The 23,584-nt window shown below is 41.9% G+C and overlaps 1 protein-coding gene across 2 annotated transcripts in view; it reads right to left on the bottom strand.

Annotated features, from left to right (window-relative positions):
• STK32B (serine/threonine kinase 32B) overlaps positions 1-23,584 on the bottom strand; it is a 369,384-nt gene that overhangs the window by 48,269 nt on the left and 297,531 nt on the right. The window contains exon 6 of one of the 2 annotated variants that reach the window (XM_020882644.2): positions 19,140-19,229. The exons of the other annotated variant lie outside the window; for it this stretch is intronic. Coding sequence (XP_020738303.2) covers positions 19,140-19,229 — 90 coding nt within the window. The remainder of the gene's footprint in view (positions 1-19,139; positions 19,230-23,584) is intronic. 2 annotated transcript variants of the gene reach the window in all.

Below are 23,584 nucleotides of genomic sequence, written 5' to 3'. Positions count from 1 at the left end.
GATCAGTCCTGGGTGTTCATTGGAAGGACTGATGTTGAAGCTGAAACTCCAATAATTTGGCCACCTGATTCGAAGAGCTAGCTGACTCTTTGGAAAAGACCCTGACTGCTGGGAAAGATTGAGGGCAGAAGGAGAAGGGGATGACAGAGGATGAGATGGCTGGATGGCATTACCGACTCAATGGACATGAGTTTGGGTAAACTCCAGGAGTTGGTGATGGACAGGGAGGCCTGGCGTGCTACAGTTCATGGGGTCGCAAAGAGTCGGACATGACTGAGCAACTGAACTGAACTGAACTGAATCTGCTCCTGCAACATTTTTCTAAATCAGTAGAATCAATGAAACAAAGAGACAGAATGTGTGAATGTGGCGATGATTCAGGCTAGGCTTGCTGCCATGACAGACTCAAGTAAGCTGTCTGACCTCTTATTTTTTGCCTCGACTTTCCTCATCTATAAAAAGGAATAACTATATCTGCCACATCATGTTATTGAGAAGAAAAAAATTGAAGTTCTGTATGTATTAAGCACAAAGCAAGTGCTCTATAAATGCAATATAACATTGTTTTATTATCATTCATATGTTCAAATTACTTAATTAAAATCACTCCAAATTTTTCTGTGTATTCTGGAATAAAAGTCAAACTTCTTAGCATGAAAAATTTCAAAAAATTGGTTTCCAGTTTCCTCATATTTTGGCCACTGTCTTTATTATGCCTGTTGTGTACCCTATTCCAGTATGCTTGCCTGGAGAATCCCAAGGACAGAGGAGCCTGGCAGGCTACAGTCCATAGGGTCGGCAAGAATCAGACATGACTGAGCAAATGAGTACATGCCAACAGGAGAAAAACAGGACATGTTTCATTTTTAATCTACAGTGACTTGGCTGATAATCTTTACCTGATTTTTATAATCATGAACTCCTATTTATACTTCAAAGCTCAGACCAAATTTTATACCCACTGTGGAACGTTCAACAAGTCCCTTCCTGATCCTCAGTTCCCTTCTTTCCCCCTCTCCTGGCCAACTACATCACTGTTCTTGATTCTTACCAAACCCTTGTCTGTTCATCTCCTACAGCACTGATCAGGCCATATTGTAATTAAGGATATATATGCCCATTGCCCTCACTGGACTGTGAGCTCTTTGAACAAGGATATGACTAAGTCAGCATCAAAACCTCAGGGATTAGTATGAAGCTGGTCTAGACAGAGATGCTCAAGGTATCAGAATAGCAAAGAGATTGAAGTCACAGAATCCTGGCTTTGAATTTCAGTGGCCACCTTTGCTGTTTATCACTGGACAAGCACTTAGCTTCTGCATATGTCTCAGATCCCCTGGGATAATAATAGCCTCTACCCCACAGTGAGATAACATATGGGAGTCATTTAGAACAAGGGCTGATGCAGAGCAAATTCCAAATAGATATGAGCTAGTTATTATTGTATCAATTCATCACCAAATGAGAAATGAAATACACCCATAAATGAAAGACCAACTAACGGATGGACATGTTGTACATGTCCCCAGATGATTCAGAGTTTCATCATCATTCTTTGATTAGAGTTTGCAGAAAAGCTGTGAAAAGCAGAGATAAGCAGGATGACTGGCCTCTGTCTGCATCCCTTAGGGTAATTCATGTTCCTTTGGCTTTTTACCTTGGCAGATGAAATCAGGTGTCACACACATATTAATTTGAGATGAAATGAAACTGCTGTGTCAATCTGATAATTTCTTTTTATTTGGTGATACAAGTAGCATTAATAGCAACAGAAGACTGGTTTCATTAAAGCTCCAGTGTGGACCAGTAGGATCTCACCTGTCTGCACAAGAGGAAAAGCAGGGGAAGCTTAACTAGATGAGTAAATACAGAAGGTCTGATGCTGTTTTTCAGTTGCTCAGTCATGTCTGACTCTGAAACCTCATGGACTGCAGCATGCCAGGCTTTCCTGTCCTTCACTATCTCCCAGAGTTTGCTCAAACTCATGTCCGTTGAGTTGATGATGCCATCCAACCATCTCGCCCTCTGCCATCTGTTCTCCTCCTGTCTTCCATCTTTTCCAGCATCAGGGTCTTTTCAAATGAGTCAGCTCTTCGCATCAGGTAGCCAAAGTATTGGAGCTTCAGCATCAGCTCTTTCAATGAATATTCAGGACTGATTTCTTTTAGGATTGACTGGTTTGAGCTCCTTACAATCCAAGGGACTCTCAAGAGTCTTCTCCAGCACCTCAGTTAGAAGGCATCAATTCTTTGGCACTCAGCCTTTTTTATTGTCCAGCTCTCACATCTATACATGACTACTGGAAAAACCATAGCTTTGACTAGACAGACCTTTGTTGGCAAAGTAATGTCTCTGCTTTCTAATATGCTGTCTAGGTTTGTCATAGTTTTTCTTCCAGGGAGAAAGTGTCTTTTAATTTCATGGCTACAGTCACCACCTGCAGTGAGTTTGGAGCCCAAGAAAATAAACTCTGTCACTATTTCCATTGTTTCCCCATCTATTTGCCATGAAGTGATGGGACCAGATGCCATGATCTTCAGTTTTTGAATCATTTTTTTGAATGTTGAGTTTTAAGCCAGCTTTTTCATTCTCCTCTTTCACCTTCATCAAGAAGTTCTTTAATTCATCTTCGCTTTTTTTCCATTAGGGTGGTATCATCTGCATATCTGAGGTTATGAAGAGGTACAGAAATAAATGATGTACCAGTAGTAGAAATCTACTTCATGTGAAATGTGTCAGATTAAAGTAGTACATTAACAAAAAAGACCTTTGGAAAGTTTTCTAGAGAATGATGGAAGGTGCTAACTGAAAGCACAGGATTGGAATCCAGTGCATTTTACAGTCGATATGTGAAACAGGGAATAAACATACAAATGGCATGTCAGGCTGATTAAGTTCATTTAGACAGTGCTGCTTTCTTAAAAGATTCCAAGATTCCCTGTTTACCTGAGGCCAATATTGTTCATTAAAATTTCACACTGTCAAAAGCTTTGGTGGGTATACAAGAGCCACATGATCTGGCCCCGCCATGTCTCCAGGCTCCCTCTCCCTTCCTACTTTGTCAGGCCAATCTAGCTTCCCTCTAGTTCTTTCTATGTGACAAGATCCTTTTCGCCTCAAGGTCTAGGAAAATGCAATTACATCTCCTGCAATGCTTTTCCACCTTTTGTACTGCACAACATCTATCTGTCCTTTAGAACCCAGCTGAAAGCTCACATCCTCATCAGTTACCCTGTCCCCTCCAATCTAATCCATCTGTCTCATCAGCACCTGTCTTTCTTCAATATAATTCTTATAAAGACCTCAAACAATTCTGCTTCTGTTTAAAATGTAAGAGTTGGAAATAGTCACTCTGAGCCTAACAAGGAGTAAAAGCTAGATCATCTACAAAATCACAATTTTCCTTGAACCCAACTAGTCTGAAATCCAAGGGAAGACAGACATCTCCAAGAAGAGTTGGGATGTGAATACTAGCTTTCCTTGGGAAGAACAAGGGAAGAAGATAGGGCTGCCATAGAAGAGAGAAAGACCAGTTAAGATGCTTAATTTAACTGAATTGCTGAGGGTTGTGTATGGGCCTGAGTGAGAAAATAGAACCACCATTTGTCCAGATTTAAGGGGAATTTACCACTCACAGACTCCTTTCTACATACGCTCACTGGTACTCATGACAAAGGCTGGTACAGGTCAGAAGACTGAACCACATATTCAACTCTCTCAGCCACCCAAACTACTCCTTCATGAATATGCATGCACCCTCAGTTTAAAACTTCCCCAGTTTTGCTGTTTGGAGAGACACTGCTTTGGGAGAGATCTCTGGTGTTCTCCTTACTTGCTGACAACTAAAAATAGCATTGAAACATGTATATTATCATATGTGAAACAGATCGCCAGTCCAGGTTGGATGCATGAGACAGGGCGCTCAGGGCTGGTGCACTGGGACGACCCTGAGGGATGGGATGGGGAGGGAGGTGGGAGGGGGGTTCAGGATGGGAACACATGTAAATCCATGGCTGATTCATGTCAATGTATGGCAAAAACCACTACAATATTGTAAAGTAATTAGCTTCCAATTAAAATAAATAAATTAATTTTAAAAATAAAAATAAATAAAAATAAAGCATTCCTTCTCTCCCCCAAAAACTAAAAAAAAAAAAAACTTATATATCCAAGAAGCTCAGAGAACACTAACTAGGATAAACACCACAAAGGAAAAAACAGCAACACACTTAGGCACATCAATCTAAAACCAAAGATAACGGGAAAATCTTGAAGACAGCACCATATCACCTATGGAGGAATGAGGTGGGGGTATAACAGCAGATTTGTTGTTAGAATTGATTCAAACATAGAGTGATTTATTCAAATGCTGAAAGAGAAAAGGACTGTCAATAAACAATTGTTAAAATATCTTTTCTAAATTAAGGCAAATAAACTTTTTTCAACAAATATAAAAATGAAAGAATTTATTCCCAGTAGACTTTCACTGAAAGAATTGTTCAAGGAAGTTTGTCAGATAAAGTTAATATGATACTCAATAGAAACTGAAGCCACACATGAAAATAAAGTATATTAGAAATGGATAAAAAGAAGTTAATATAAATATTAACTTCTTAACATTTTATCTATTACAAATTATAATTGATTCTCTGAAGCAGAAACAAAATCAATTAATTATGTACTTATAGCACAATAAAATAAAAGATGGATGGGAGGAACTGGGAGCATATTATTCTAATATTCTCATACTACACATGAAGTGGTATATTTCAAGGTGGATTCTGATTAACTGAAGATGTATATTTTAAATATACAGCAGCCTCTAAAAGGAAAAAGATATATATACTGAGCCAATAGAGAACTTAAAACTAAATCATAAATGAGCTTTCCAAATAGCAATCAACTAATTTAAGATAAAGCATAAAAAGAGGAACAAAAACCAAATGGAACATATAGAAGAAAAAGTGAGGTGACTGATTTAAATCCAATCATGTCAATAATTATATTAAGTACAAAAATGGTTTCATATCAATGGAAAGAAAGACTGTTAGACTAGATAAAGGAGACTGACTTCAAAACGTATTTAAAATATAAAGATGCAGACAGGTTAGTCTGACTAGGAAAGACCTAGTCAAAAAAGCATGCTAGAACAGGCTAATGCTGGCTCACAGTGCAAACATTAGCATTTCTTCCCCATTCTGCGCTGGATTATGTCACTTTGGTAACTTGGAATCAGCCATGGTGGGAGTACTTTCACCGCAAAAATCAGCAAGTTCAACAAATCAGGGCTTTATCTCCTCTTTACCAGAGTGCTAGTTGTTACACATTTCCAGCACACCACTGGCTATACTGTGTAAACACTGACCAAAAGAAAGCTGAAGCAGTTACATTAATATTGGACAAAGTAGACTTCCGAACAGGAGCAAGAGGGACACTATACAGTGATACACGAGGCAATTTATCAAGAAGGAACAATCTTAAATGTGTGTGCATCTTAAAAGAGAGCATCAAAATGTGTGAGACTGAAATGCAAGAAAAAAATCGACAGATCTAACATGATGGTTGGGGATTTCCACACACTTCTCTTAGTAACTGATACAACAAGTAGACATAAAATCAATAAGAATATATAGAAGACCAGAACAACAATATCAAACAACTTGACTGAACTGATATTTATAAATAAGCTGACATTTATTTATGGAATACATGACCAAAGAAGAACATGTACATTCTTTGCAAGTAAACATGGAATATTTACCAAGTCAGGCCATCTCTGGAGCTTCCCAGGTGGCGCTAGTGGCGAAGAACCCACCTGCCAATGTAGGAGACATAAAAGATGCAGGTTCGATCCCTGGGTCAGGAAGATTCCCTGGAGGAGGGCATGGTAACCCACTCCAGCATTCTTCCTGGAAAATCCTATGGACAGAGGAGCCTGGCAGGCTATAGTTCATAGGGTCTCAAAGAGTTAGACACGACTGAAGGGACGCATGCATGCGATTTCTAGGTCATAAAACAAACTTCCCTTATTAGAAAAACAGAAATTATTTAGGGTATTTCACTGACCATCATGGAATTAAACAAAAAAAAAGTGAAAGTTGCTCAGTCATGTCCAACTCTTTGAGACCCCATGGATTATGTAGTCCATGGAGTTTTCCAGGCCAGAATACTGGAGTGGGTAGCCTTTCTGTTCTTCAGAGGCTCTTCCCAACCCAGGGACTGAACCCAGGCCTCTTGCATTGCAGGCGGATTCTTTACCAGCTTAACCACAAGGGAAGCCCTCACGGAATTAAGCAGGATAACAGAAAGATTCTTGAAAAATTCCCCAATATTGTTGGGAATTAGAGAATACACATCTATATAACCCACGATCAATGAGAATGCCACAGGGAAGTTAGAAAATGTTTGTAACTGAACAACAATGAAAATATATCAAAATCTGTGGGATATGCTAAAGCTGGACTTAGAACTGGTAGCATTAAATTCTCATATTGGGAAAAAAAGGACAATTTTCAAATCAAAGACCTAAATTCTCACCTTAAGAAACAGGAATAAACAGAACAAATTTAACCCAAATTAAAGTAAGCAGAAGGAAGTTACTAATAAAGGTAAGAACACAAATCAGTAAAGTAGAAAATAGAATAATAATTAAGATTAATCAATGAAGGTTAAAAACTGATGCTTTAAAAAGATAAATAAATCTGATAAACTTCTAGCCAAAATGACTAGGAAAACTCCAGAGGAAACTCAAATTATCAATTCAGGAGAGAAAATGGGAATATCCCTGCAGAATTAGTGTAGATTACTCATACAAGGATAATAATGAGTTTTATAAATAACTATAATCTAAATACATGAAAAGTGAAATGAAACAGAGAAATTTCTTGAAACATAAATGACCAAATCTTACTTAAGATTTATGTGGTTTTTCTTACTTGAGAAAAAACAGATAGACAGAATTGATCAAGTCTATTAAATAAAGTAAATTCATAGTTTAAAACTTTCCTGCAAAGAACTGCATGCCCAAGAGGTTTCGGTGGTCAATTCAATCAAATATGTTAAAAATAATACCAGTTCTCCACAAATTTTCCCACAAAGCAGAGTAGGAGGGCATTTTCCAACTTACATTGCCAGCATTCCTCTGATACCAAAATTACACAAGAAAGTTACAAGAAGACTATAAATATTCCCCATGAACCTAGATGTAAATATTGTAAATGAGATATCAAAAAATTGATTATAGCATTATATAAAAAGGAAAATACATTATGATCATGTGGGATTTACTCTGGGAATAGAAGGCTTGTTCAATATTCTAAAATAAATAATTGTATTCCCCAATGTTCATCGCAGCACTGTTTATAATAGCCAGGACATGGAAGCAACCTAGACGCCCATCAGCAGACGAATGGATAAGGAAGCTGTGGTACATATATACCATGGAATATTACTCAGCCATTAAAAAGAATTCATTTGAACCATACTAACACATATATATGGAATTTAGAAAGATGGTAATGATAACCCCATATGCAAAACAGAAAAAGAGACACAGATGTATAGAACAGACTTTTGGACTCTGTGGGAGAAGGAGAGGGTGGGATGTTTCAAGAGAACAGCATCGAAACATGTATATTATCTAGGGTGAAACAGATCACCAGCCCAGGTTGGATGCATGAGACAAGTGCTCGGGCCTGGTGCACTGGGAAGACCCAGAGGGATCGGGTGGAGAGGGAGGTGGGAGGGGGGACCGGGATGGGGAATACATGTAAATCCATGGCTGATTCATGTCAGTGTATGACAAAAACCACTACAATATTGTAAAGTAATTAGCCTCCAACCAATAAAAATAAATGAAAAAAAATAAATAAAAAATAAAATAAATAATTGTATTTCAAGGGACTATGGAAGAGAAACTAGATGATTATCTTAATAGTCACAGAAAAGATACTTGACAAAATTTGACATTCATTTATGATTTTTAAAAACTTAGAAAATTGGAAATAGAAGAAAATTTGCTTAATCTGATGAAAAACCAATACAAAAAATTTATAGCTAATATCATACCTATTAGTAAAACAAACAAGAAGTCAGTTCAGTTCAGTTGTTCAGTTGTGTCCGACACTTTGCAACCCCGTGAACCACAGCACACCAGGCCTCCCTGTCCGTCACCAACTCCTGGAGTTTACCCAAACTCATGTCCATTGGGTCAGTGATGCTATCCAACCATCTCATCCTCTGCCATCCACTTCTCCTCCTGCCCTCAATCTTTTCCAGCATCAGGGTCTTTTCACATGAGTCAGCTATTCGCATCACCTAATTGATTTATGACTAAAATCAGGATCAAGACCAAGTGTAAATGTTCTAGACAGGGCAATAAGACAAGGAAACGCATGCAGATTAGACAGGAGAAAGTAAAACTGCCTTACTGCCTACATAGAAAACTCAATGAATTTACTAAAACAGCTACTGAAACTGATAAGTGAATTTAGCAAAATTACAGGATATCAGGTCAACACATAAAAATCAACTGTTGTCTCTAAAGATTAGCAATGAAAGACTGGAAACTCTATTTTTAAAAAATACACCATTTGGATAGCATCCAAAATTCATAAGATAGGTCTGAGTGAGTGAAGGTCGCTCAGTCGTGTCTGACTCTTTGCAACCCCATGGACTGTAGGAGTTTTCCAGGCCAGAATACTGGAGTGGGTAGCCTTTCCCTTCTCCAGGGATCTTTCCAACCCAGGGATCGAACCGAGGTCTCCCACATTGCAGGTGGATTCTTTACTCTCTGAGCCACAAGGGAAGCCCAAGAATACTGGAGTGGGTAGCCTATCCCTTCTCCAGTGGATCTTCCTGACCCAAGAATCGAACCAGGGTCTCCTGCACTGCAGGGGGGATTCTTGACCAACTGTACTATGAGGGAAGCCCAAGACAGGTCTACTTGTAAAAAAATATTTGCAAGATTGGTAGGCTGAAAACTATAAAAGAATTCAAGGTCATCTAAACATATGGGGAGAGATTCTGCCTGCATGGATTAGAAGACCCAACATTGTTAGGTTGTCATTTCTTTCTAAACTGACCTATAGATTCAGTGTAATCCTAACGAAACCCAGCAGGACTTTATTTTCGGTAGAAATCAGCAATCTGATTCTATGATAAAATTTATATGAAAAGCAAAGGATATAGAAACAGCCCAAATAATTTTGAAAAGAAGAAAAAAGTTGAAGAACTTTCATTACCCAATTCAAGTATTGCTGGAAGGAACCGGAAAAGTATGAGATTGGCCAAAGCATAAACAAATAGATCAATGCAACAGAAGAGAATCCAGAAAATAGACCCATACATTTACGGTCAATTGAGTTTTGATGAAGTTGCAAGGCCAGTGCAATAGAGAAAAAACCATCTTCGCAACAAATGGTGCTGGATAGAACAACTGAACAGTCTTTGCAAATAAATGAAGCTTCACATCATATTAGAAAGTGAGCTCAAAATGGACTATAGCTCTAAACATAAAACGCAAAAGTACAAAACTTCTATGAAAAAACAAAGGAGAAAATCTTTGCGACCTTATGTGAGGAAGGAAAAGATGCTTAGATATGACAGCCAGTACATGATCAATAAATGAAAAAGAAATTGGACTTCATTTGAATTTAAAACATCTGCCTTTTAAAAGACTCTACTAATGTAATAGAAAGATAATCCACTGACTGGTGAAAATATTTGCAAACATGTCTGGTAAAGGACTTATAACAAGAATATATAATAAAACCCAATCAATCCAATAAATTAATGGGCAATGATGTGAGCACATACTTCACAAAGAAGGTGAATGGATGGCAAATAAGCAAATGAAACATGTTCAACAGTTTGTCAGCTTCTTATAAAGTTAAACGTACACTTATATAGGATCTAAGAATCCCACTTCTAACTAATTATTCTATAGAAGTAGCAACTTAAGTCAATCCTAAAGGAAATCAATCTTGAATATTCATTGGAAGGACTGATGCTGAAGCTGAAGCTCCAATACTTTGGCCACCTGATGCGAAGAACTAACTCATTGGAAAAGACCCTGATTCTGGGCAAGATTGAAGGCAAATGGAGAAGGGGTTGGCAGAGGATGGAATGGTTAGATAGCATCACCAACTCAATGGACATGAATTGAGCAAACTCCAGGAGGTAGTGGAGGACAGAGGATGAGATTGTGGAGGACAGAGGAGCCTGGCATGCTGCAGTCCATGGGATCGTAGAATCTGACACGACTTCAAAATTGAACAGTTGTTCAATTTTGAAGTCGTGTCAGATTAGAAACTAAAGTTCGTATAAAAACCTGTATGTAAACAGTTTATCTTTAATTTTGTAAAACTGAAAACAACTCAAATGCCCTACAGCTGGTGGATGGATAAGCTGATTATGTACATTCATCCAGTATACATACTGGATGTGTATTTTGGGCTTCCTTTGTGGTTCAGCTGGTAAAGAATCTGCCTGCAGTGTGGGAGACCTGGGTTCGATGTCTAGGTTGGGAAGATCCCCTGAAGAAGGGAAAGGCTACCCACTCCATTCTGGCCTGGAGAATTCCATGAACTATATAGTCCATGGGATTGCAAAGAGGCAGACATGACTGAGTGACTTTCACTTTCATTCATCCAAAGGAGTTATACTCAGCAAGCAAAAGAAAAACTACTGATCCACACAACATAGCTAAGTCTCAAACACATTATTCTGAGTAAAAAAAGCTAGATTCCCAAGGTTATAGACAATATGGCTCTGTTTTTATGACTTTCTAGACTAGTCCAAGCTATAGCGGTATTGATCGATAGCTCTCAGGGACTGGGAGAATTTTAGAGGTGCTACAACTGTTTCTCTGTCTTCATTATGGTGGTGGCTGCATGACTGTATGTGTTTGTCCAAATTCACAGCATTATACACTAAACGAGTGCATTTGTTGCATGTAAATTCTTCCTCAAAAATAAACATCTCAAACTATATATTTATTGATTTGATGATTTGCAAAGTGATTGTCTCTCTCACAAACAGCCAAACCAATGAGGGCAGGAATATTTTGCTCACAGATGTATTTTCAGCCTGTAGAACTTTGCCAGGCATGAGGAAGGTGATCAACAAATCTCTGTTGGATGGATGAATGGATGGATGGATGGATGGATGGATGGGTGGATGGATGGATGACTGGCAGGATCTCAGGAAACATACTTGGTCTTGGAGCCTCAGTGACCTGAGTCTGAGTGCTGACTCTGTCACTTTCTCTGGCACAGGGGGCAGCACACTTCACTTCCTTTAACCTCTATCATTTCTACAAGGAAAGCACAATCATGGCCATGGGCCATGGCGCCTCAACAACCACCTGCATTTGCTCACTGGGGAAAGAACCTGGTCTCCCAGGGCACTCCCCCACATTCCCAGCCAATCCAGCTGCAACCGTGAATTAGGATCTGTTTTGAGTCTGTTTTCCTGACTAAACTGCAAGCTCTGTAAGACAAGGAAATGTCAGATCTGGCTCTGGATTCCCAGAGCTTAACATATAGCAACTAATCAAGCATCTGAAGGATAACAGTGACAAGCGCAACAGTAGCAATGTCAGCTACCAGTGTGATGCATCGACACTTGGCTTCATGTCATGTACTTGTCTTCCACAGTCACATCATGAAATCCTCACGAACAACCTACTAAGGCTGATTGAAAGTATTACTGTGTGCTTAGAAGTTCAGTGTTAGTGCTTAGTCGTTAGGATCTGACTCTTTGCAACCCCATGCACTGTAGCCCACCAGGCTCCTCTCTCCATAGGGATTTTCCAGGCAGGAGTACTGGAGTGGGTTGCCATGCCCTCCTCCAGGGGATCTTCCCAACCCAGGGATCGAACCCAGGTCTCCCGCATCGCAGGCGGCCTCTTTACTGTCTGAGCCACCAGGGGAGTTAGTGGCTCAGTCGTGTTCAGCTCCTTGTGACCCCAGGGACTGCAGCCCTCCAGGCTCCTCTGTCCATGGGATTCTCCAGGCAAGAATACTGGAGTGGGTTGCTGTTCTTACATAAACATCAGTCCCATTTCTCAGATGAAGACGCTGTTGGGTCCTGTGGTTTACCCTTCACCACATTGGGCACTTTATGTACCTTATATTGGATAATGAGATTTGTCTAAGTTCACCCAGTCTCTAAGCAGAAGACACTCAAACCACCCCACGCAGAAGCCCACGCTTCATCAGGACCCATTACTGGCAAGCCCAGTTACCCATCTGCTTCTCCAAGGACACCCTTGAGGCTGATCCCATGAGTCTGATCATGACTGTCTCCAGCATTGGCATTTCCGCTGGTTCCATGACTCTAATCATGGCACTCAAGACCCTGGTTCTTTGGTCCGTCTTGTCTTTCTCTCCCACCTTCTCTTATTCTATAAAGCTATTAAGAAACGGGACTGCTAGGGTCTCCCAGACCACCACCTTGTGACCCCCTCCCTGCCTTTGCATGGACTGGAATGCCTCTCCTTATCCTCACCCAGCAGGTGGGCTTTGAACACACCCTGCTGAGTCTAACTCAGATGGTCCCATCCTGGGGAGTCTGTCTGGACAGGGACCAGCTTGCATGCTGGCCTGCACAGCTGTCTGCCCCAGAGACGCTGAGTCCCGGGGGCCCAGTGCCTGACTCTGAGCCCTGCAGCCCTGACATGCCGCACTCCATGTTTGCTGAAAGAATGCTCAGTTCTTCATCTCACCTCAGATGGATAAATTCTGAAGCCCCGGACAGCTGCTGGAACATTTTTGACTTCTAATCTGGCACCTTTCAGAGTTTTTTTTTCTTTTTTCTTTTCTCTGTTTGTGAATTCCATCTGCTCTTTTAATTAATGAAAATTCAGCTCTATGCAAATGTTTCTTCTGGGTTGATTCTTCATGAGCAACCTTTGGGAGCTTACTCATCAGCCCGTTCCCTGAATACATGTTTAGAACATTCTGGGAACTTGTTATTGGGCCTTTGAACCAAATAGCTCAAGTGAACGAAGTCAACAAAGCTGCCGCTTGGTAGCAGAAATTTACAGCCCTGGGAACTGCAGGATGTGACTTGATTGAGAGAGTTTTCCACTCACCCTCATCTTCCCTACTAACCTCCCACTGCCTGGCACTGCCAGCCCCTATGGTCTCTGAAATTACTTCCTTTTGGTAAATAAGTTGTGCTTTCCAAATCTCATCAAAAGCTCTCCCGCACATTTGTTCATCAACTCAGTACTGAAGATCCCTTAATTAGAAGGACACCAGACGTCCAGAATCGCAGGATAATTCACTTTTCTCTGAGAAACGTGGCTTTCTGATATAAGAACTCAGTGTCAAAAAGGCAACTTGGTAGAGTGGCAAAAGCACGAAATTTGGAGGCAAGTGTCCACCAACAGACGAATGGATAAAGAAGATGTGTGTGTGCTGAGTCACTTCCATCGTGTCTGACTCTTCGCGACCCTATGGACTATAGCCCACCAGGCTCCTCTCTCCCTGGGATTCTCCAGGCAAGAACACTGGGGTGGGTTGCCATGCCCTCCTTCAGGGCATCTTCCCAATCCAGTGATCGAACCCACATCTCTCATGTCTCCTGAACTGGTCGGTAGGCTCTTTATCACTAGCACCACCTGGGAAACCTAAAGAAGCTGAGGGGTGTGTGTGTGTGTGTGTGTGTATCTATATATATACTATGGAACATTACTTCACTTAAAGAATGAAATAATATCATTTACAGCAATATTGATAGGCCTCAGTTCAGTTCAGTTTAATTCAGTCGCTCAGTTGTGTCCGACTCTTTGTGATCCCATGAATCACAGCATGCCAGGCCTCCCTGTCCATCACCAACTCCCAGAGTTTACTCAAACTCATGTCCATAGAGTCTGATGCCATCTAGCCATCTTATCCTCTGTCATCCCCTTCTCCTCCTGCCCCCAATCCCTCCCAGCATCAGGGTCTTTTCCAATGAGTCAACTCTTCGCATTGATGGGCCTAGAGATTATCAAACTAAGTGAAGTAAACCCAACAGAGAAAGACAAATACTATATGATATTGCTTATATGTGGAATAAAAAAAAAGATACAAGTAAACTTATTTACAAAACAGAAATAGATTTATAGACATAAAAAGCTTATGGTTACCCAGGGGAAGTGGCGGAGGGATAAATTAGGAGTTTGGGATAAACATATACATACTACTAATATATAAAATAGATAACCAACAAGGACCTACTACATGATGAAGAGAACTATACTCAATATGTTGTAATAACCTATAAGGAAAGAGAATGTTAAAAATAATATATTGCTTTTAACATTCTCTTTCCATATATATATATATGTATATATATATGTGTAACTGAATCACTTTGTTGTATACCTGAAACTAACATAAAATCATAAATCAACTATATTTCAATGAAAATTTTTTTTAAAAAGGCAGGGACTTCAGGCCCATATAGATGTGGCTTCAAATTCTGGCTCTATCCCTTGGCAGCTGTGTGATTCAGGGTAGGTTAGTTAACCTCTCTGGGCCTCAGGTTACTCTTAGATAAAACGAGAGAGATGTAGAAAGCTCTCGTGGATCTTCTGGGGATTAAATGCGATGATAGACATGTGATGGGATCACAATACATGTCTGCTTTCTTCTCCCTTTGGAAGATGGGGCCGCTAGAGAGAGTGACTAGCTGGGTCACCACTGGCCTGCTTTCCCAGAGGCTAAGAGCCAGGGCAAAGGAGCCTCAGACAGGAGTGAGAAGCCAAGGCAGCCCAGGAAAATCTGCTTTGAATGGCGGTAAAGCAGGGGCCGAAAAGTCAGCATTGGGAGAATACTGTCTTGAACCTCTCTAGTGGTCAAGAACCCAATTTCCTTGCGATCAATTTGCTTTTTGGAAATAGCCTGAAGGCAGTGGGAACTAATCTATAGGATTATGGAGGCAGCTCCAAATGGGATTCTTCTGTCACCCCTCTTCTCCACGATCCCTCCGCAGATGATGACTCTTCTGGCCTCTCTCTACCCCTTCTAGGAAGATGCTCCTGGGCTTAGAATCAGTGCTTTTCTCTCCCACTGCCTTGGCTTTGCTGCATCTCCATGAGGGTAACTGTCAATGCACAGACTGAGTCCACATCACTCTCCAGATGCTTAGAGTACATCTGAATGTCTGGAAGTTCCTACAGACACCTCACCTTCATCCATCCTTCCTACCATCCCTTGCACTCGCTCCACCTGTGGTGTTCTCTGCATGGGAGCCCTCCTGGAATCCACTCTGCTGCTAGACCCTGAGGCCTGGAGGCAGCCTTGCCCCCTCCTCCACCGCCATTCTGCATCTCTAAGTCCTGCCCATCTGATCTCTGTTGGATCTTAATGCAGTGAACTCCTTGGATAGAACTGCCCCAGATCTGGATTCTTCTGGAAAGGAATTTCAGAAAGATCATCAACAATGAAAGCTGTATTGGGGTCTGTACTTAGCAGCCCAAGGGGACTCTGAATTAGACAGATCCGCTCCTATGTAAACTCTCTGCTGTTCACACCGACTTGGCTCTGCTCTCACCCCTGATGTCAACCTGGGCAGGTCACCTAACTCTCACCCCATTTTCTTGACTCTAAAAATGGGAAGAAATAATTGTGCCTACTTTATGTTTATGAATGGCTTCCCAGGTGACGCTAGTGGTAAAGAACCTGCCTGCACATGCAGGAGACATAAGAGACATGAGTTCAATGCCCAGGTCGGAAGATCCCCTGGAGGAGGGCATGGCAACCCACTCCACAATTCTTGCCTGGAGAATCCCATGGACACAGAAGCTTGGCAGGCTACAGTCCAGGGTCACAAAGAGTTAGGCACAACTGAAGTGACTAAGCATGCACGCATGTTTACGAGGCTTAAATAAGGTTATGGATAGAGTGCCTGGAACATAGTAAATACTAAAAAGTATTGTTTTACTATTATTTATTGTCAAACTTCATTTACGTAATTTATTTATTAAGTTAATGATAAATAACACAAAGAGTCAATTCTGGAGACGTGATGACATAGTTCTCAAATCTCCACAATCCACATATAAACACTGGCAGAACAGATACAAGATAAAGCAAAAACCATGGGCAACACTTACTACAAAGCTAAGTTGTTCCCACAAACCCCAAAATATAAGCAGATGGGAACAAACCAGCAACAGTGATAAGCCCTCTATGGCAGTGATTTCTGTATAAAAATAACACAGCTGATGATGGACCACAGGACAGAGAACTCCAAAAGAGCCAGCAGACACTGACTGGGAAGAATAGTCAGTCTGAAAACAGCAGCTGAAACAGGGAGAGGCTTGTCCAGCCCCATCTCAGGTGAATGAGAAATGTCCTTGGTGAGTTCTGCAGAAGTTGGAGTCCGGGCCACAAAATCCCTTCAATCAATCCAGCCAGAGCTCTCTTCTAGGAAGGATCCCAAGGAGAAACTGTTGGCAGTGAAATAAAAACTAAGCAGGATGGGGGCCCTACAGAAGGGGGAAGTCCAGATGGAAGTGGGCGAGAGGACTAGGCCAGGAAATCCCAGGTAGCAAGCTGTCTAGGGACACGACATATCACATAGACAGCAGAAGAAGAGGCAGGTCAGTTAGAAAAGTTACCCTGAGCCATACCATCTTCTAAATATTCAGGAAAACCAACATTACGTGAAGTTCCATGCAAAGTGATGGTAAGAGAAAGGATAATGGCAAGCAGAACAACACTGGACAGTGAAAGCTCCTCAGAAAAGACAGTGTGGTGGATTGTTTCATGAATGGTTCCCAATGAATCAGGCCATCTGGTACCCACACTCTATGCAGTCCCCTCCCACGTGGGCCCTGGTCATTGTCATGTGGCTTGCTTTGGCCAATTGGACATCAGGAAATGTGAAGCAAGCAGAGGGTTGGGAAGCACTTGAGAGCTGGGTTTTCCTTCTTAAAACTGCTGCCATCATGTGAGCAAGCTCACTCTAGTCTCCTTGATGATAAAAGACCATGCAGAGAGAGGGGCCTGTTCATTTCAGGTGTCCTGGCTGGCCTGGCAGCTGAATGAGTGGGCCTAGCCAAAACCAGCAGAAAAACCACTCAATCAAGTGGCAGATGTGATAAATAAAAGATTGCTACTTTGCTAAACATCTACGTTTTGACATGGTTTGTCATCAACAATTGATAACTATGTAGACATTAAGAATGAATAATATAGGCATTAAAAATTATGCAAGACACGAAATAACATGTAAATTATAATTTAGATACACAGAAATCTCATAAGAGGACTTGTGAAAAACATTAGAAACAAAAGGAAAATTATTTCAGAAATAAATACTTCATGAGAAAGCACACAAAACAAACATAGCAGAGATTGCTTTAAAATAAAGAGAAAGATAAAAAATTGAGAAATTGCTTTAAAATAAAGAGAAAGATAAAAAATTGAGAAACAATTTGAACATAGGAAGAAAGACAAAAGATTTGAAAATGGCAAATGTTGAGGATTGGCAAAGAAGACTCAACATTCAGATAATAAAGATCCTTAGCAAAGAAAAGAAAGTAAAAGAACAGAATGTGTTTTAAAGCAAAAGACATTTCTGGGAGCTTCCCTCGTGGTCCAGTGGCTACAACTCCAGGTTCCCAATGCAGGGGTTCTGGGTTTCATCCCCGGTGGGAGAACTAGATCCTGCATGCCGCAACTAAATATCCCACACTAAGACCTGGTGTGTGTGCGCTAAGTCACTTCAGTCGCATCTGACTCTGCGAACCCATGGATTGTAGCCCACTGTCCATAGGATTTTCCAGGCAAGAACACTAAAGTGGGTCTTCATGCTCTCCCCAGGAGATCTTCCTGACCCAGGGATCAGACCCACGTCTCTTATGTCTTCTGCATCGGTAGGCAGGTTCTTTAACACTAAGCCATTTGGGAAGCCCTCAAAACTAAGACTCGGTGCAATACGACATTTCCATCAAAAGTCCAACAGAAAAACAACCTGAAACTACACTGGAAGAGCAATGTGTACCTAAGAATATAGACCTGCAATGACCAACAACAAAACTGTATTCTGGCAACACTGCTGGACTTTAATGAAAAAGAAGAAGGGTTTGTCGCTTGATTTTCCTAAGCTTGAGCCAAACTGGAATCAAAATTGCTGGGAGAAATATCAATAACTTCAGATGTGCAGATGACACCACCCTTATGGCAGAAAGTGAAGAACTAAAGAGCCTCTTGATGAAAGTGAAAGAAGAGAGTGAAAAAGTTGGCTTAAAGCTCAACATTCAGAAAACTAAGATCATGCCATCCAGTCCCATCACTTCATGGCAAATAGATGGGGAAACAGTGTAAGCAGTGTCAGACTTTATTTATTTGAGCTCCAAAATCACTGCAGATTATGACTGCAGCCATGAAATTAAAAGACGTTTACTCCTTGGAAGGAAAATTATGACCAATCTAGACAGCATGTTTAAAAGCAGAGACATTATTTTGTCAACAAAGGTCCATCTAGCCAAGGCTATGGTTTTTCCAGAAGTCATGTATGGATGTGAGAGTTGGACTATAAATAAAGCTGAGTGCCGAAGAATTGATGCTTTTGAACTGTGGTGTTGGAGAAGACTCTTGAGAGTCCTTTGGACTGCAAGGAGATCCAACCAGTCCATCCTAAAGGAGATCAGTCCTGGGTGTTCGTTGGTAGGACTGATGTTGAAGCTGAAACTCCAATACTGGGCCACCTGATGGAAAGAGCTGACTCATTTGAAAAGACCCTGATGCTGGGAAAGATTGAGGGCAGGAGGAGAAGGGGACGACAGAGATTGAGATGGTTGGATGGCATTACCAACTCAATGGACATGGGTTTGGGTGAACTCTGGGAGTTGCTGATGGACAGGGAGGCCTGGCGTGCTGCGGTTCATGGGTTTGCAAAGAGTCGGACACGACTGAGCGACTGAATTGAACTGAACTGAGCCAACCTTCCTGACCGAGTAAGCGTTCTCTAGAAAACAAAGGAGGAGGCCTTTCTGGCAAGGCAGACGGCTTGGGTAAGGGCCAAAGGCGTGAGAGAGCATGGCTGGGGTCTGGTGTGGGGGTGGGAGGCGGGGTGAGGGAGGGGTGGGATGTAGCAGGAGAGGAACCCTGAGGCCTGAAGGGGCCTGGAACACTCACCCATGTAGGGCTTGGTCCCGGCCATGGAGGAAGCCTTTTCTGCGCCTTTCACGACTGTCGCTATGTTGAAGTCTGTGATGTGAACGTGTCCTGGAGACAGAGAATCAGAAAAAGCAGTTAGCAAGAGCTGCAGGCAGCTGGGTTATCTCCCATCTGATTTAACACTGGTCTGCAAGGGGGCAGTACAGGAAAAAAATATTAGAACTTTTATTTACATTTGTATTTACCTGATACTTTAGAAGTGTCTGTTTGGGGCAGCATCATTGACAGTAGCCAAGCTATGGAATCATAATAATAAGTGGAATCATAATCACAAGTCAATCCTAAAGAAAATCAGTCCTGAATATTCATTGGAAGGACTGATGCTGAAGCTGAAACTCCAATACTTTGGCCACCTGATGTGAAGAACTGACTCATTGGAAAAGACCCTGATGCTGGGAAAGATTGAAGGTGGGGAGAAAAGGGGATGACAGAGGATGAGATGGTTAGATGGCGTCACCAATTCAATGGACAAGAATTTAAGCAAGCTCTGGGAGTTGGTGATGGCCAGGGAAGCCTGGCGTGCTGCAGTCCATGGGGTCGCAGAGTCGGACACAACTGAGTGACTGAACTGAAGCCATGGAAGCAACCTACGTGTCCATCAAAGGATAAAGGTGTGGGTGTGTATATAACGGAATTTACTCAGCCTTGAGAAAGAAGGACCTTCTGCCATTTGGGACAATAAGGCTGGACCTGGAGGGCATTATGCTAAGTGAGAAGTCAGACAAAGAAGGACAGATACTGCATGGTCTCACTTGTATGTGGAATCTAAAAGAGAAAAAAAGCCAAACTTACAGAAACAGAGAGTAGAAAAGTGGCTGCCAGGGGCCAGAGGAGGGGGAAATAGGGAAAGGTTGGTAAGAGGATACCAACTTTCAACTCTAAGATGAATAACGTTCAAGGATAATGCAAAACATGGTGACTATAGTTGATAATGCTGCATTGTATAATTAAGATTTGCTAAGAGAGTAGGACTCAAATATTCTCACCCTCCAAAAAATAGATTATATATACACACATATATAAGTATGTAAGGTGAAATAAGTCTATTTTATGCACAAGTTTTATAATGCTTTAGGTGGTATACGCATCGTATTTATAAATAAATGTATTTGTATTGAGGACATAATAAAAATGTTAAAGTTTAGAGGCACTGGTCCAGAGAGTGGAAGCTTCTGATAAATAAATGAGACACGTGAGACCAGACTCCTTCTCTCAGGAAAGCAGTAGGTGGGGGAGGGGGTGTAAAGAGAAGATACTCACGCCCTGGGAACACCTTGTTCTGCCCACCTGCTCTGGTCAGTGGGGGCCTTAGTATGATACTGATGAACTGAGTAGGCAGGGGGCTTGAGGGAGGAAAACACTTTCCATCCAGACTAAAATAATGGCAGCAGATGGGACATGGGTGTCAAATACGCTAAGAGGGAAGGAAGAGGGACAAGGAGGAAGCAGACAAGGAGACGTGGGGGTGAAGGGAGAAAAGACAGTGTCAGAAGGAAGGTGGGAGGGGAGAAGGAGGAAGATCCAAATAGTCAGCATTGGTTCTCCAGGGAATCTGGGAGCCTACAATAAAACCACTCTGTCCATCAACAGATGAAGGGGTAAAGAAGCAACATTGTGGTTTAGATATATAATGGGTATGTGGTTTAGATATATAACGGAACACTATTCAGACTTGAAAAAAAAATAATGAAAATTTGCCATTTGAAACAACATGGATGGACCTGGAGGGCCTTATGCTAAGTGAAATAAGTTGACAAAGACAAATACTGGATGATATCACATATATGTGGAATACAATACAAAAGCAATATAATATAATACAAAAGCATACAATAAAATGGTGACTAAAACAAAAAGGAAGTAGACTCACAGATCCAGAGAACAAACTAGTGATCACCAGTGGGGAGAGGGAAGGGGGTAGGGGCAATAGAGGGGGACTTTAAAAAGTGTTATTATGGGAGTATAAGCAATCATGGATGTGAAACTTCTGAAAATTGTAAAGCACTACATTATTTTTAAAATAAAATAAAACCAGCTCTGAGACCCTAGCATACCTGATATAAATGCACTCACATTTCTATTTGTGATCATATCATATGAAAATGGTTGGATTTTCACCAAATTAGAGAAATATGCTTGGAATGGTGGGGCTTAAATATATGAGTCAGTGGCTTATGCGAAACTGGGACATTGGGAGGACCCAGCGCGCACCTCCAAGAGATGGACAGATCCCCGCTAGAGCAGGGGCAGAGAGCAGTGCTGAGAAGCTCATGGGAGAGGCATGCCTAATGTGATCAGCCTTGGTGGACAGAAAGAGCACCATCAGTGTCACGTGCAAATCCCAAATCTCAGGCTCAACTGCCAGGACTTGTGTGTGACCAACCTGCTCTGCCAGGAGCTCTGTCCGGTGCCCCCAGGTGGGATGCAGCAGAAGGTACCCAGTAGTACTCTTCAGGTGCTTGTGGATGAAACTTCAGTCACCCGGCCAGGCCTTGGCTGGGAACTCTTTCTGGCCAGACACACAGTGTCCCCCCACCCAGGGAGCATCCCTAGAACATATCCAGCCTGCTCCTGCCTCTGGGGCTGGGGTGAGCCTCCCCATTCAGTCATCCCTGGTCTGATCTGCAGAGAGGCAATGCGCTGCAGTAGCTGGGTGCACGGACTCTGAAACAGGCTGCCTTGGTTTGGATCTTATCTTTGTTGTGACCAGCTGTGTGACCTTGGGCAAATAAGCTCCCTGAGGCTCGGTTTTCTCATCTGTAAAATGGGGATGATAACAAAATATCCATCTCAGAGGGCTGTTGGGAGGAGTCAGAGAATTAATACACAAGAAATGATTACAGCATACTGACAAACAACAGCTAGGGCATTTTCTATAAGCATTGCTCTTAGCAGCATTATCCTGCCAAGGTGTGGCTCCAGTCCCATCCCCAGCTGGGGCCAGTTCACCCCCGCACCCTTTCATTGCCTCAGTTCTAATACTAACAAACAATTAAATTCAAGCCCTGTTTCAGACTGTGAGGTATGTGCAAGTAGGTGGACACCTGAGTGTTTCTGCACCCCACACCTGCACAGTTCCAAGCACAGCAGTACCCTTGGGAGGGAGTTCTGGAATCTTAGAATAAGGGTGGCTTTTATGTGGTTCCCTTTCGTTTCTCCCACTCTTAAAATTCTTTAATATTTGCATGATGAAAGTAACGCCAGCTCATTATAATAAATCATTGAATACAAATACGTGTTTTGAGTCTCTCCTTTCAACATCCTAGGGTCTCCTCTTCCTGCCATATAACCACACTGATTCATTCAGCTCCTCCATTCTTTCTTGCTTTTGCTTATGCAAATGTACATCCACATATCACAGGACTTCGGTTTGTTCTTGCAATAAAGAGATCATACTCCATGGATCATTCTAAAAGTCTCTTTTGCATTTAATTTGGCTTTGGGATGGAGCACATGACTCCAGGTGGCTTTAATAGTTGGCTCAGGCTGAGCATATGAACCAATCGGGGCCTGTGAAAACTGGGGAGATGATTTTCTAGTGGGTGCAGGAAAAGAAAAGTTTTCTTCTTTTTCCTTCCAGAAGCTATCTAAAGTGATATTCTCTGCCTTTGACCAGTGTGATATGGGGATATGACCCCTGCCCCAAACTGTAGAAGCCGTTGGCTGCCACAAAGAAAGACAACCTAAAGAAGCAGCCTATCCTTGGAGAAGGCAGAGCTGCAAGGACAGCAGAGAAATGGTGCCAAAGCCTGATCAAACCCTGCCTGAAGCCGCATTCTACTGGGCTTCAGTTACACAGGCTGAAAAACACCCTTTGTTGCTCAGGGCGATTTGAGCTGGGCTCCTTGTTGTCTGCCACACACTGCTGGTGTCCTGATTCATGCAGCCACTCACCACGAGACTTCAGCAGGTTATTTCACTCTATAAGCCTCCTTCTAACATTAATAAGTACCTGGGAGGGTAATTGTAAGCATTCTAACAGGGTGGTCAGGGACTGACGATGTGACCTTTTAGCAAAGACTTGAAGAAGAGAGGCAGCAAGCCACTGGACTTCCAGGGGAAGGAGTGAGATGGCTGAGGGAGCTGGCAGGTCAAGGACCTTGCAAGGACCAGCAAGGAGGCCAGAAAGAGAAAGGGGGAAAGGGGCCAGGTGACTTTTACCCCAAGCGTGAGGGTTTTGAGAAAGAGAGACACAGTCCCACTCACTTGTATCACTTTGGCTTGTGTGTGGATTATCAGGGCAAGATTCAAAGCAGGAAAATTGATAAAGAGGGGAAAAGAAAGCATCCCCATCTATGTTAACTGCTGTTGTTTAAGGTTGCACAAATGGTACAGAATTGGTGCCCAAGTTCACGTTAGTCCTTAAAGAACTTTTGTTGGGGGTGGGATAAAGCTACCCCTTT

This window comes from Odocoileus virginianus, chromosome 29 (genome assembly GCF_023699985.2).
Source record: "Odocoileus virginianus isolate 20LAN1187 ecotype Illinois chromosome 29, Ovbor_1.2, whole genome shotgun sequence".
Lineage (NCBI taxonomy): Eukaryota > Metazoa > Chordata > Mammalia > Artiodactyla > Cervidae > Odocoileus > Odocoileus virginianus.
The sequence above is the reverse complement of the archived record's forward strand: the minus strand, read 5'-3'. Positions and strand labels throughout refer to the sequence as shown.